This window comes from Cyprinus carpio, chromosome A1, assembly GCF_018340385.1.
Source record: "Cyprinus carpio isolate SPL01 chromosome A1, ASM1834038v1, whole genome shotgun sequence".
In the NCBI taxonomy this organism is placed as follows: domain Eukaryota; kingdom Metazoa; phylum Chordata; class Actinopteri; order Cypriniformes; family Cyprinidae; genus Cyprinus; species Cyprinus carpio.
The window spans coordinates 32107952-32123335 of record NC_056572.1 but is presented as its reverse complement, the minus strand read 5'-3'; the positions used below and the strand labels follow the sequence as shown (position 1 = coordinate 32123335).

Below are 15384 nucleotides of genomic sequence, written 5' to 3'. Positions count from 1 at the left end.
CACAAAATTTATCCGTTTTTGTGTTCAAAACCATTCCAAAGACAACCAGCACTTTTGACACAAATCTTTGTAGTAACTAAAATAAAGCTTGTGACAACTTTCCCTGATCTCTCAGTTACCATTGTGCTGATGAATAATTGCAGTATTAATATACCATAATATCCACATGGCCGTGTAAGTACTTTGAAGAATGCTGTTATAATACCATTACGCTTTTTATTTTCTTAATTATTTTCCCAGTTTCCTCATTCACATACCACAATGGTGTATTTACTAGTCAATAAACACAGTGGAATGTGAACAGGACTCTTTTCCTAAGGGGATTAATATCATAATTTCAAATCAATTTCCTATATCCATATTATTTTTTTATTTTTTTCTTTTATGCATGTTTAACAGGATTCCAAAATACACAAACGGAAAACTGGATATTTTAAAACACATAAATGATGGTCAGCAGTGTAGTGTTTTTACAGCACTCGCGCGCGCGGCGTCTCGCGCAGCAGAATCAAACGAGACCGTTTTAACACAGACACATGTTCCATTTCCAGGTAAATGTTGTCTTTCTTTACCAAGTGTACGTCGAAACGGCTCTCATTGAAGAGATTTAATCTGACAAGCGCTGTTTAGAAGATTTACACTTTGGTGGAAAATTGCGGCTTTGTTTTTCGACACTACAGTTAGCGAGCTTAATTTGTTTGTGAGGCCTAACCGTCGGTTTCCTCTGGTGCTGATATAGAACAAGATGTAAAAGCTTCATGAAATGTTATAACAGCTAAATGTGCTCTAGCGAATACCCGCTGTTTTGAGTTTAGTGTGGCCCAGATGTGTGTTATTGAAACCTTTGGCCTTGTGTTAGGCATGTTAGCGAGGCCCGTGCTAGTTCGTCAACTAACAGGAGCAATGTAAACACACTGGGATCACTTTAATTTCAAAAGCTTTTTTTATTTATTTCGTCACTCTGAGAATTATGTCTTCAGGGCGAAAGGGTTTCTGTAAGATTTAATTTTTTTTATCTGCAGTTTTCTGTAACATTAAATGATTCTGCACGTAACAGTTTGCACAGTCCGTATTGGGAACATGTATAAACTGCTTCTAGGAGTAATGCATCTTTTTAGTTAAAAGACCTAAAATAATCAAGATTAATATGTTCTCTACCACTGATCATGTTAGTTTTTGTTGAGCACAAGGACAGTATTTTACCTTTGGATGTGGCTACAGCATCATCTTTCCTTAAGACCTCCTTAAGTTAGATCCCCCTACTTTATTACATGTTGAAAATGTATATATTTAATCTGTATTGCTTCTGTGTTATTTTGCAGTCTTTTGAGGATGACTGCACCCTGGAGGAGGAAGGGTTGGTAGAGGAAGAAGATGAAATTGACCAGTTCAATGATGACACTTTCGGTGCAGGGGCAATCGGTACGTTTTATTTATTATTTTTTTTGGCAATCCTTACACCTGGACTGAATTTTTATAACGCTTATAACATTTTCTAACATTTTCAAAATTGGTATTTGAACGTTTATGTTTATGCGCACCTCTGTATTAAGCTATAATCGTTCTGAAACCGTTTTGAGTAGAAAAAAAATACTGGTTAATTACATTGTTTTAAACTTTTTGTTTGCCAATAATAATAATAAAGTACAGCGTTTTTCTGTAATAAAAAAGAAATAAAAACACTAGGGTCTTGATCTGGTAGCCTGTCTTGCACTTAGTCAAAGCCAATACAGCATCATCTTTTCTAGATTTTGACCAAATTTATTAAACAAAAATGTATGCAGCATGGATAAAGAAGAAGAAAAAAAATACACTACTCTTTAAATGTTTTGAGAGGGAAGAAACAGCCTAAATTAGTAGGCTGTACGTCGCATTTTATTATTACATTCAGAAATAATTTAATTATTTTGTCCAGAGAAAAATGTTGGATCATGCAACTCATTGTGTCCATGCAGTTATTTAATAAACCATCGGTATCTGCCCTTTTCATTAGGGCTGCACAATTAATCGAATTTCTAATCGCGATTACAATTACAGATGCCACAATAACGTAATCGTTCAAAGCGGCAATTAATCGTTCAAAGTCCACTTATGTTATTCTGAGTGTGTGTTTTCAAAGATGTGTTAAGGGTTTTTCTTTCTACAGATTATTTTTAGTGTTAGTATTTATAATATCATTCATATTTGTTTTTTTATATACTTTAAAAAGAAGAACCCAAATTTGTAGTGACATTTGAGCCTATAATAATGCATTTCAAGGGAATAATCGACAATTATTTTGTCATAATCGTGCAGCCCTACCAAACATCATCCAATGTAAATTGTGATAATCGTAATTAATAATCGCAATTTCAAGGGAATAATCGACAATTATTTTGTCATAATCGTGCAGCCCTACTTTTCATGCTATTTCCGATATGCCGAGGCTTTAAAAAAATTAAAAATCGGCCGATAAATATCTGCATCGGTGCATACCTAGTCATAGTAAATGAGCCATAAAAGTAAAAAGGTGCATATATTTTGTCCAAAGGTAATGTTACATAAAAAAAAAAAAAAAAAAAAAAAAAAAAAAGCTTTCTGACTATTATTTCATGTCTCAGACATGGTACTACATCTGAGTTACTTTGGCATATCAGATTGTAACATCAGCTCCTATGTTTTCCTCTCTAGATGATGATTGGCAGGAGGAGCATGCCCGCCTCGCAGAGCTTGATGAGCAGGTACGAGACGGAGTGCATGGAGCGGGCGACGCCTCCTCCGTTGACCTCCCTCTCGCTGGCGGCAATGCCCACTCTTCAGCCCTCCCTCAACCCTCCTCTTCCTCCCGGCTTTACCCTGACACAGATGAACGGGGTGGGGGTGACCTGGCGGAATCACTGACTCGGCTCATCTTGGGTTCGGATCCTGCTATTGCTGGAGTGGGCACTGCCAGGTCGGACAGATCTCACCTTCCTCCGATGCTGTCCGGTCAGGCTCCTCAGCCCTCGGCGTTAGCTGGACAGTCTTCTCTGCTGCTAAGCTACCAACAACAGCAGCAGCTCATGCGCAGAGGGCCGGCTCCTCTTCCACAGGTTTGTGTGATTGTCTCTCCATCATATGAAACCATTATTGATATGATTAGATTGTAAATCTATTTGTAAACATGAAAATGCCATCGTCAGGCTGTGGACTGCAGCAGGTAACTTTAACAAACAGGTATTTAAGGGTGTTGCAATATGTTACGTCTTTGCCACATGTAAAATATGGCAGCACAATTAATTAAAATAAAGCAAAAAGAGTCTAATTATTGAATCAAAAAGAATTATGTTTGTACAGTACTGTTTTACATAAGTAGCTCATGATATGAAATGGTTTACTTAGGCCCCATTTACACTGCATGGTTCAAGTGACCCAATTCCGAAGTGACCCCAATTCCGACTCTCATGTGACAGATTATGACCGGTGAACGTGTAAGCAGGAAAAAACCGCATGGATTCGATTTTCTCAGAATCGGATTCAGGCCTCATTCAATGTGGTAATCAAATCGGATAAATCGGATACGTGCATTTGCGTGTGCCAGGTGTAAGCAGACAAATCGGATTTAAATGCGAGTCGCACGTCTTAAAAAAGTGACGTCAACTCAGGTGGGACTGAGATCACATGAATTATTATAGGCGCGATGAGGACGAAGGATACACACAGTGGAGCAATGCGGAGGTTTCATGTCTTTTAAGTCTTTGGGGCGAAGAAGAGACAGGGATGCAGGGGTTGTTACAGAAATAAATCCGTGTTTGAAAACATTTCACGAGATATGGGGAGGCACGGTTTATAAGCGCTTTTTTTCTCCGCCGTACGAGGACCAATTTGTTTTGCTGATTTTTTTGTTGACTTTTCAAAATATTGTGGAAAGCAAAAACACTGTATAATTTTATTTGCATCTGATTCCATTGTATTCCGTGCTGTTTTACTTCCTTTTCCGGGTCAGAACGTCTACGTTTGGAAGTTTCCAGCAGTGTATAGTGTAAATGCAAAAATCGGATACGGGTCACTTTTAAAGATAATGTATTTCGTTCGGGCAAAAAAATCGGATATAGTCAGAAAATCGGATTTGGGCATCAAGACCTGCAGTGTAAATGCAGCCTTAGATACTTTTTTACATTAAAATGACAGTAGTAATTTCTTGTTTTAATATTTTTTAGTAATAATAATTTTAATTGAATTTTTTTTTTAGTTTTAATGACAATTTGTATCAGTATTAAAAAATATCAATTAAACATGCTAAACAAAGCATGCTTGGCTTTATTTTATGATACGTCAACAAAAACAACTAAAATGGATAAAATAGCGTTTAAACATGCTAAACAAAGCATGCTTGGCTTTATTTTATGATACGTCAACAAAAACAATATGGATTTGTCTCTGTGTGATTTACCTTACTGCTCTAACTATTCAGAATAAATGACCAATATTTCCCTTTTTCTTTTCCCCTCCATAGATAAACTCTCACAGTATTTGGGAAAACAGTATGGGCTTCAGTCCTGTTAGTTCTGGACTAGTCACTCAAAAAGAGGTAAACACATTTGTGTATATTAAAAAGCTTTCTCAAGCTTGCTTGATTTTCTTTCTGTGCTGTTCTTCTAAACTTCTCGATTAACTGCTCAGGACAAAACGCTTATGTCGATTATCAAAGAGGTGGGGCTTCCTAATCGGCCTCCTGCACTCAGCAGAGAAGAAGGGCGAGATTTGTCCGAAAGGGTTCCGCCTCCTCGCTCCTCCTCACCTGTGATTGGAAGTCCACCTGTAAGGGCTGTACCTATTGGAACACCTCCAAAACAGCCCATGAGTCAAGTCCACAATCACCAGGTGAGATGTCAGTCTTTATGTACTCAAATATTTACATTAAGTCTTTAGCAGAAGCTTTTATCCAAAGCGACTTACAAATGAGGACAACAGAAGCAATCAAAACCAACAAAAGAGCAATAATATGAAAGTGCTATGACAAGTCTCCCTTAGCCAACCTTTTATTTAATGCGTGAAGTAAAGGTGTAATTAAAACATAGTATTTTTTTCTAAATTAACCCAAGGAGTGTTGATATGTTTGCATTTAATATTTCTGGATGATGCATTGATTTAGATCAACTAAAGTAGTTCATTGACTGTATGTTTCTTTTTTCTTCAGAATAATCACCCTTCAGCCATTCACGTGAGAGCCTCTGTGCCACTGCGCTACCCACCTCCCTTCCCTGAGCGTCTGTCCCCCAACAACCTCCTCAGCATCGCTGTGAGTCCCAGATCAGTTCAGAATCACTCAACTCCAACAGCCTGACAGTGGCGCTATAATACAGTGAAAAAAGACAAAACAATTTTCCACGCTTCGATGCCTGTTTGCTCGTGCTCGAGGAGGCTCTCTTTAGGGGACATCTAATGTCTAAATGGCTTTTGGGAGGAAAACTATCTGGTATCATATTTATTTTGAAGGTTTTTGAACAGTATTGAAATGTCAAATTATGATAAACCCTTTTTTTGCTCTCTCAGAACTCACCGTTGTCTCATCCTCCGTTCCCTGCTGGTGTTGGTCCTGTTCTGTCTCAGATACAGAGAGCCCAACTGCTCAACTCTCAGGTGAGTTAATGATATAGTAGTATTAGTATACACCATTTAATAAGAGTGGATCTAGAGCTTCCATCATGTCCTAACCATAAAAATCAAAAAAGGTTTTTTTTTTTTCTATCTTGTGCTACGCTCTTCAGATTGGTCAGTTCCCACGTGGTCCAGCTCCCCCATTATTACAGGGAGGTGTCGGGGGTTTCAGGCCATTCTTTGGGCCGTCTGGTCCTAGAATGGGTCCCCATGGACCACCTCTTGGCCACGCACCCATCCGACACAACACCACCCACCTCCACCCGCAGCACCGCAGGATGCTCAACCAGAGGATGCAGAACAGAGGCTTGGGGTGGGTACCATCGGTCCTCTCTCTGAATGGCACCTCACTTTGAAATGCCTCATGTAAATGTTTCTGTGTCTCTCATACGCTCAGTGATCACGTCGGAGGAAGAGGTGTTGGAGACAGGAGAAACAGAGATCCTTACAGCAATCTGATGACACAAAGAGAGAAGGAATGGGTAGCAAGAATCCAAATGATGCAACTTCAAAGCACCGATCCGTATCTGGATGACTACTATTACCAGGTAATCACTCTTTTACCCATTCTTACCCCAAGACTGACACATTTCAAATGAAAGCCTTATTCTTCAAAGTTTATTTGCTATTTTAGAGGCTTGAGACATCAGAGTTTGTCTACCATTGAGTTATTTTCTAATACTGCTGTAGCTTGGATTTATTTATTTTTTTAATTTGAGAAACATCATTGTAAAATGTTGTGTAGAAATTGCTGGTTTATAGTGGATATCAATTCTTATTTTGCAGAATTATTATGAGAAGATGGAGAAGCGTCAGGAGCGGGACCGAGACAACAGAAAGGAGCACACCACCAAACTCATCACTCCTCAGGTGGCTAAACTGGAGCACACCTATCGGCCAGGTAAAAAACAACACGTGGCAAAATGGCATTAAAAAATGCCCGTCTTAACATTCTTATAACTGCAAGCAAACCAAAAATGTATATTTTGATGTTATTGATTTAATTGTGCATTTCTGTCAGGTCAATAATTTCTATCTGTTCAAATGGTCTAAATTCTTTGTGACTATGTTTGTTTCATAGTGCAGTTTGCTGGCTCATTAGGAAAACTCACTGTCTCCAGTGTGAACAATCCAAGGAAAATGATTGATGCCGTGGTGACCACTAGCAGTAATGATGAGGTCAGCACTCTATTCCCTCACCCTTTTACATAGACTGTTTTTATAAAACCACTTATGAGGCTGTTTTTGGTTGATTATGAGTGGACCCGTGCAAAAACGAACTCAACAGATTCTTTCTGGTCCTAGTAATGCATTTTTCTTCATGAATAAAGAGTTTATTCAAAAGGTGCATGTTATCATGGTGCAGATTCTTTGTACCAATGTGCTTTATTTTGCAGGAAAAAAGAGAAAAGCAAGTGTGGAACAAAAGACGACAAATCCTTTACACTGTGGAGAAGGTAAGAATAGAGAGAAGTGAAGCTTTTGTAGCCACAGTATTTTTATTCTGGCTCAGGTGATTAATTAAAAAAAAAAAAAAAAAAAAAAAAATTTATATATATATATATTATTTAGTTACTATATTATATATATATATTTATACCACAAATAAATAAAACAAACATTATATTTTTTATACTTGCTCAGTCAGTTCAGTTGTTCAGATTTTTATTTTCCCTGCCAAAATTATTTTCTGGCCACAACTAAATAAAACAAATAGTTGTTTTCAGCAAGTTATTGTTGAGCCCTGTAATTAAATCAGTATTCCATGAAATATACTAACAAGTATAATACAGTACTAACCTGTATATTTTGTTTTGCAGATGTACAGTTTACTATTAGAAGTGCAAGACTTTGAGAAGAAGTTCTTGCAGACCCCTGAGCACCAAAGAGATGCCCTGCTAGAACAGCATAAAACCCACACGCTGCAGCTCTACAACTCTCTCCGAGAAAAAGAGTGGGACGACCGGTGAGTGCGACCGGAAGCGCTACATGAGTACAGGCACATGAACTAGCCTAGTGGAGAAGTAGTTTTATGATCATGTTTTTACATTTAGATTAAGTCATTTAACAGACGCTTTATTTAAAGCGACTTAAAAATGAGGACAATAAAAGCAATCAATATCAACAATAATAATGTAAGTGCTTTGACAAGTTTCCGTTAGACTAACACAGTATGCAAGGTTTTTTTAATATAATAAAAAGAAAACAAGTAGATAGAATAGAAAGAGTAGAGAATGCTATTGTTAGAGGGTCATTTTTATAATAAATAAAAAGTAAATAAGCAGTTAGAATAGAAAGAATAGAAATAGAATAGATAGTGCTAGAGTTAGAGGGTCAAGTGTTTTTTTTTTTTTTTTTTTTTTAATAAAAAAAACCAATAGAAAAAATTGAATTCGAATAGAGAGTGTTGGAGTTAGAGGGTCAAATGAAGATGGAAGAGATGTGTTTTGAGCCGATTCTTGAAGATGGCTAAGCTGTTCGGTTTGAGTTGGGCGGGTCATTCCACCAGGAGGGAACAGTTAATGGAAAAAGTCTGTGAAAGTGATTTTGTGTCTCTTTTGGATGGCACAATAATGCGCTGTTCAATTGTAGAACGAAAGCTTCCTAGAGGGCACATAAGTCTGAAGTAGTGTAGAGGGGTGCAGAGTCAGTGGTGGTTTTGTAGGCAAACATTAATGCCTTGAATTTTATGCGAACAGCTATTGGTAGCCAGTGCAAATTGATAAACAGAGGTGTGACATGCGTTCTTTTCTGCTCGTTAAAGATTAATCTTGCATTCTGTATTGTAGAGATTAGAATGAACTGGCTGGAAGACCTGGAAAAAAAAGAAATTGAACCAGGAGTTATGTAGCATGTCTTTTCTAATGTTGTATAAAGCAAATCTCCAGGACCGGGCAGTTTTAGCAATGTGGTCTGACAAATTCAGCTGATTTTGAAGGAGTTATGGTTGATAGACCTAGCCGGATGGTGAAATTGTGATGAATTGATGAGTTTGTTCAGTGTCATTAGCATAGCAGTGATATGAAAAGCCATGTTTCTGAATGATAGAACCTAGTGATGTAGACAGAGAAGAGAAGTAGGGCTGCAACTAACAATTATTTTGATAATCGATTAGTTGGCTGATTTTTTTTTTTTTTTTTTTTTTTTTTTTTTTTTGATTAATCAATTAATCTGATAATCGGATGCCCAATGTCCTTCAAACAAACATGACAACTGAATGCTATGAAAACATACAGTACTTAAAAAATGTATTGTATCACCTGTCATAATAAAGAGAAAACACAAATAGTTTAGGAATCGGTCAAAAAAAAAATTAAATCCAAAAATATTAATATCATTATTTTTACAAACTGAAACAACTAAATAGTAATTCACATAATAACAAAAATGGCCTCCTATTCCTTTCATAACAGCTTGCATTCTTGCTGGCATTATGTACTTTTTGACTGTAATTGGGTATTTAAAAAAAAAAACACTAGCGCTTGACTATTTTTTTTTTTCTGCCTTTCTTTCATAGATAACATCAATAACTAGAATGTACATTTCCTGAAGAAAATGTGAGTGGTGCTTGCAGTGGCAAAACTCGGCCCTCGGTTGCTAGGGTCTTTTTATAGAGTTCATAGCCTGATTTATCTCTTAGCTAATCACTATTAGCATGTAGCTATTCACTGCTAGCATGACTAGCATGTTGGAATTCCAGTTTGCTAGCATGAGTCAAAAGATCCAACCGCCATGTCTTTACGATGTTCTGATTCAGAGATATAGGTCTTGCAAAACGGTTGCTAGGGTACTCTGTTTGGTTGCTAGGGAGTGGCTTGGAAGCTGCCAATGATGATACTCCAAAGGCAGCTTGCCAATATAAACCAACCCCCATGTCTGTACGATATTCAGATGCAGAGGTATAGATCTTGAAAAACGGTTGCTAGGGTACTCTGTTTGGTTGCTAGGGAGTGGCTTGGCATCTGTCAATGTTGATACTCAAAGGCTGCTTGCCAATATAAACCAACCCCCATGTCTGTACGATTTTCGGTTGTAAAGATATAATACTTACTAAATGGTTGCTAGGGTACTCTGTTTGGGTTGCTAGGGAGTGGCCTGACAGCTGCCAGTGATGATTCTCCAAAGGCTGCTTGCCAATGTAAACCAACCCCCATGTCTGTACGATGTTTTGATGCAGAGATATAGGTCTTGAAAAACGTTTGCTAGGGTACTCTGTTTGGTTGCTAGGAAGTGGCCTAGCAGCTGCCATATAGATACTCCAAAGGCTGCTTGCCAGTGTGAAAAACATAGAAACCAACCCTTATGGCTTTATGACATTCAGATTTAAAGATATCCCTCTATGCTTTGGGTTGCTAGGGTGCTCTAAATGGTTGCTAGGGCGTGGCTATGAAGTCTTGACGGTGAATCCTGATTGGTCGTTTGCTGCCCCGAGTCAAACGAGCCCACCCTCATGTTTCTATGACACTCCTATCCAAAGATATTAATTTGATCTTTTTCAATGGAAGTCTATGGATGTTGTTACTAAGGGGCCCTAAATGGTTGCTAGGGCGTGGCTTGACTGCTTCACAATGATCCTAACAGACTGATTGGTTGCCTGAGTAAAATGAGCCCACCCCCATGTCTCTATGACATTGTGATCCAGAGTTACGTTTCAATGCAAAACTCCTATGTAAAGTACCATAGTAGGAAAAACGCACTGTTTCATGGGCGATCTCTCACCATAGTATGTCTATGGGGCAATTTTGGGGGCTCTTGCGCCCCAGGGGTACAACTTATACCCCACTGCGGGGGTATGTTCTCGCACAGCCTGATAGCCTCTCCAAATGTGGTGATTCACATGTTTCTGCGAAATTCTGTCTCAGAGCTACGATCCGTCAAAGTTGGCCGCAATGCATTGTATATGCGATTTTTCGGGCGATATTTCGCCCGGTTGCGAACATCGTACGCCCCGATCGCTTATAAAAGTCATAGCACACCATTCCCGAATAGGCCGCACGATTTGACACCTCTTTTGCGGGTGTGTGACAAAAACTGTGGGACTAGTTACGCGCCGAAATTTGTACGGAATCTATAAGAAGAAGAAAAAGAAGAATAATAAGTATGTGAGATAGTAATAGTGTTGCTTTGCCTTCGGCAAGCACCACTAATTATATTGTAGCATTAGAAATACTACTGTTACTAAAGAGCTTACTCACATTGGAGGACTAACCAATACAGAAAGCTAAAAATGATTTTGGTAATCACCAGTACTATTAGTTTAGAGCAGTGTAGTTTAGAAACCTTACAAAAATTTGCTTTAATAAATTTAAGCACTGTATAGTAAATATAGCTTAAATCTCTATATTGAAAATTTTAATAATAATAAAGATAATAAATTAATAAAAACCCAAACTCTGTGTTAACCTACATGTCAGAGATATGTTCTGCAGGAACACACAATCACTTTGATCACAGTCACGTCTAACTGTCATTTCTTTATCCTGTAAAAAGTGACTATGAAGCATCTGATATTTATATTCAGAAAATGACATGCTGTTACCCCTTTACAATTCCTACTCTCATAACTCTTTCACTATATTTTTTACTATTTTTAGATGCATTTTGTGCATAGAAAGTGCTGTATTTGATGTGACCGGCTGAAGTTGGACGTTCACTGTGGGCAGACCCGACTAATCGATAATGAGAATCATTGTGATTACTTTCATTATCAATTATAATCGATTTTATCGATTAGTTGTTGCAGCCCTAAAGAGAAGTGGTCCAAGAACTGAGCCATGAGGCATCCCAGTAGCTAGATGTTGCATCTTGGACACCTCACCCCTCCAAGATACCTTGAAGGACCTATCTGATTTTATTTTATTTTTTTTTAATAAACAAGCATGTTAAAACAGCATAGTTTTGTGCTGTAGTCAAGAACTGTGTGAAACCACTAATACTTGTCAAATACTAGAAGGTTTGTGACCGTAACAGACCTAATTCCCACCCTTCTGCAGAGTGAGCGATGAGCAGTGCTTGATGATCATGTCTGTGCGTAAGGGGAAACGCCTCATCTCCAGACTCCTCCCCTTCCTGCCACAGCCCCAGGCTGCTGCTGTTGTCATGGGAATAGCCAGGAACCTTCCAGCTCTGGCCAAGAAAGACAAACAAGACCAGGTACAGTCACAGATGAGAGTGAGAATGAGAATGAGATGTGTCAAGTTCTATAGGTTATGATTAATGCTAGGAAAAAGGAAAAGTTTTCTCATTTGCATGTTCTCTCTCATAGGTACTGTGTTGGTTGGTAGAGCCAGTGACTGTAGTAGTCCAGTCCATGTCGAGTACCTCCCTTACTGATCTTCTTCAGGAGCTGCAGGGCAGTGAAGGACAGCTTCCCCTTGTGCTGCAAAATAAGGTATCACTGTCAAATTAGATTTATTTTTATTTTTTTAAATGGCAGACGTGCACCGTCTCCTCTGGCTTTTTGTCGAACTAAACCAATGATATTTCAGTAATGTATGTGTTGTGTTTGTCAGTTTGGCGTGACGTTGCTCTATCTGATTCTAAGTGAAGGAGAGAGGATGCAGAGCTCCGATCCCAACTGTCAGCTCATGGACGATAACCGCTGGTGAGTATCTGTCTGTGTATTATTATCTGTTTTCCCTACAGGCATGCTTGGTATTCATGTGTGAAAGTGGCTAGTGTTGCAGTATTTCATCATGATTCGTAGGGTTGGGTTTTGAAACAAATTTCACGATTTGATTCTCATTCAATATCGGTTATTTTGGATATATATCAGGTACACATGGCTAATTTTCTCAAGGAAAAAAATTATAAAAACTAACTCAACAAAATACACAAAATACACATGATACAACATACACTAATAAAATAACTAAAATACAAAAAGGACAAAACGGACCATTTTTTTTAGGCTATACAACTGCTTAAATTACACTTAAGTTTTTATATTAAAAGTTACAATAGAGGATTACAATAGAGCAGTGTTTTTCATACCGGTCCTGCGGGCACCCCCAGCACTGCACATTTTCTGTGTCTCCCTTATCTATCACACCTGATTCAACTTATCAGCTCATTAGTAGAGATTGCAAGACCTGAATGGGTGTGTCAGATATAGGGAGACATACAAAATGTGAGGTGCTAGGGGTGCTTTGCAGGACCGGTTTGAAAACCACTGCAATAGAGATTTCTAACAAATAAAGGAAAAAGACTTGGTATAGACAGTTAAGGAAAACAACATGTTCCATGACCATGATGTAATGCTGCATCCTTAGGAGGTACAGAAGAGCATAGGGTGTTCTAGAATCTTACAATGGCCACTTTAAGACAGGATGTCTTACCTATCGAAACATCCCTGTGCCTTTATACAGAAAGTTTAAGAGTCTACTTAATATTGCCTTTTAGTCAAGATATATTCTATTATATGGCAAGCTAAGAGAAACTCTATTTAGACATATTTACATTTGTCTTGCTGAGTTTACATGTTCTTCAGCTTCCAACTGATAAGTATGAGCATAATCATCATAAGTATGAGTAATGAGTTCATGGTCACCGAATATGGTTTTTCTGAGGTAAATGTGACGTTGCGTGACATTGTTTACAAGCTGTTATATTGACATCTTTGTGCGGCTGAAACACTGATTGAGCGATTACATGAGACAGGATACAGATTGTAAAGCCGTACACTTTCTTTTAACTTACGTTTGGATGTTTAGTCAGGTTTATTTTGTGTTGAGACTGGTATTAAAGGGGAGGAGATGATCAGTTCACGTCTCTTGAACTGAGGCGCTACAGCGATCTGTCACTTTACATTAAACAGTGCCAGAACTGCATTTATTATTTGAATACTGAAATACAATGGACAGAATTTGAAATCTGAGACTTTGTTACATATTAAAAGTAGCAAAGCACAATGCTTATTGGGTTTATTGGATGGGAGGTACCCTTCAATGTTCAGTCCATTAACTGAAAACAGGCTAGACTAATCGATTCTTGGGATTTAAGAATCAACATCGTTCTGTAAAAATGAAAATCGATTAAAATAGTTTTTTTTTTTTTTTTTTTTTTTTTAATAACCTAATGATTTTTTATTTTTCTGGTTCTTCATACCAATTTTTTTTTTCATTCTGTTTCCAGGACTGAGTTGGTGTTCTCTGTGACGCCTTTTGAAGGTCCCGTCCTCTGCGCTTTCATCACCGCTGTTTACTCTTACTCCTCCAAACCTAGTGTCATTGTTCTCTCGATATGTGGACCGGCAGAGACTCGAGCTCTTGCAGGAGAAGCTACAGTGAGTTTTTCCTCTAAAACTCAAGATTTAAAATGGATATAAGGCAATAGAACTGGTCCATATTCATAAACTTTTCAATATTTGAAGTGGATCAAATCCTTTCATCAAAGTTGTCCTAAAACCAAAATGCTTTCTTGTCTTAGGACAAATTTGATAAACTTTTTTGGATCCACTTCAAGCGTTGATTACTATATTTACCTGTGTATATTTGTGATTCCTGTTATTGTCATTTTTAATATGGAAATCACAAAGTAATATAAATAATAAAATAAGTACAAAAAAGCAGGTTTTTGTATGTATATATTATAATTTTTACTTTTTCGTTTATTTAACTTTTTACTTGTTAGCGTTTTAAATATACACAGAATATATATATATAACATTGTACTTATATACACAAAATGTCATAACATCATTTATACATATGCAAAAATTGTTCTTCTATTTTATAGCAAGTAACATTTATGTGCGTATCAAATGTTAGTTATTCATTTGTATATTTAATATATGCATGCATGCTTGATCAAAGTAAGCATTTTTGCAACCATGTAATCACAAATATATCATGAGTATTCAATATCGACCAGTGCTGGAATGTTTGCACATAATGTTTGGTTTCTGTGTTTAGTGTAAAGAAGATGTGATCAAATAAATGAAAGAAAGTAAGAGATCAGGTTATTTAGGCCTTTTATTGAGATTGACTTGTCTTGATTTTCTTTTCAGGATCACAGCCCTGTCCAGGTAGAAGTGACTTCAAATGTGGCAGTTGTTGAGAGGCTGGCTGTTAATGTATTTGTGAATGAGCAGTTTTATGTGTGATATGTATTGGAGGGTGAGGTCAGGTCACTTTTCCTTTCACGTTATAAAAGTCACAACAGATAGGAATAATGTTTAAATGGTTATAAACTGTTGTCCATAGGTTTGTCAATAAAGGCGATCAGGTTTATGTATTTTAGCTTCCATTAGGGTCAGCTCTGAACAGCAGAGCCAGGAAAGGGACCACAGCGTGTGGTGAGGTTTCCCTGTGAAATGGCTCGATCATGACAACATCCGACCTTATTTATAGACACATAGATTTGAGGAGAATTTTGCTGTTCATTAATATCTTAACTTTCTTATACACTGCAGCTTGTTGTATGTTTGCAAAAGAGTGTCTGTGCAAGTGTGTCTGTGAGTTTAAATGAAGGTTAAAACAAAGGTATTCTTCATTTTTAAAGATCTTGACATGATGCCGGTGATACACATGAAATTAAAACTTTCTATTATACAAAGATCAGTGTATTAGTGTATTGATCTTAGCAGGGTTTATTACACACCTGGAAAACCTGGACTTTTCTAAAATGAAAAGTGAACTTCCTCCCATTTTGCATTTTATGTATTTTACATACTAATTTTCATTTTTTTTTTTCTTTTTCTTTTTCTTTTTTTTTTTTTAAAACCCTGTACAACAAATGATGTGTAAGGGTGGCAACACTACCCAA

General features: G+C 37.5%; 1 protein-coding gene across 1 annotated transcript; it reads left to right on the top strand.

Annotated features, from left to right (window-relative positions):
- Nucleotides 1-394: 394 nt before the first annotated feature.
- LOC109097451 (protein PAT1 homolog 1) lies at nt 395-15174 on the top strand. The gene is given in 19 exon segments (XM_042762727.1): nt 395-551; nt 1323-1422; nt 2671-3071; nt 4475-4549; nt 4642-4842; nt 5159-5260; nt 5515-5601; nt 5730-5932; nt 6017-6167; nt 6406-6520; nt 6701-6798; nt 7017-7076; nt 7440-7585; nt 11613-11772; nt 11885-12010; nt 12132-12223; nt 13753-13776; nt 13778-13903; nt 14627-15174. Coding segments are annotated over 19 exon segments (2304 nt in total). The 5' UTR covers nt 395-536; the 3' UTR covers nt 14649-15174.
- Nucleotides 15175-15384: the final 210 nt, after the last annotated feature.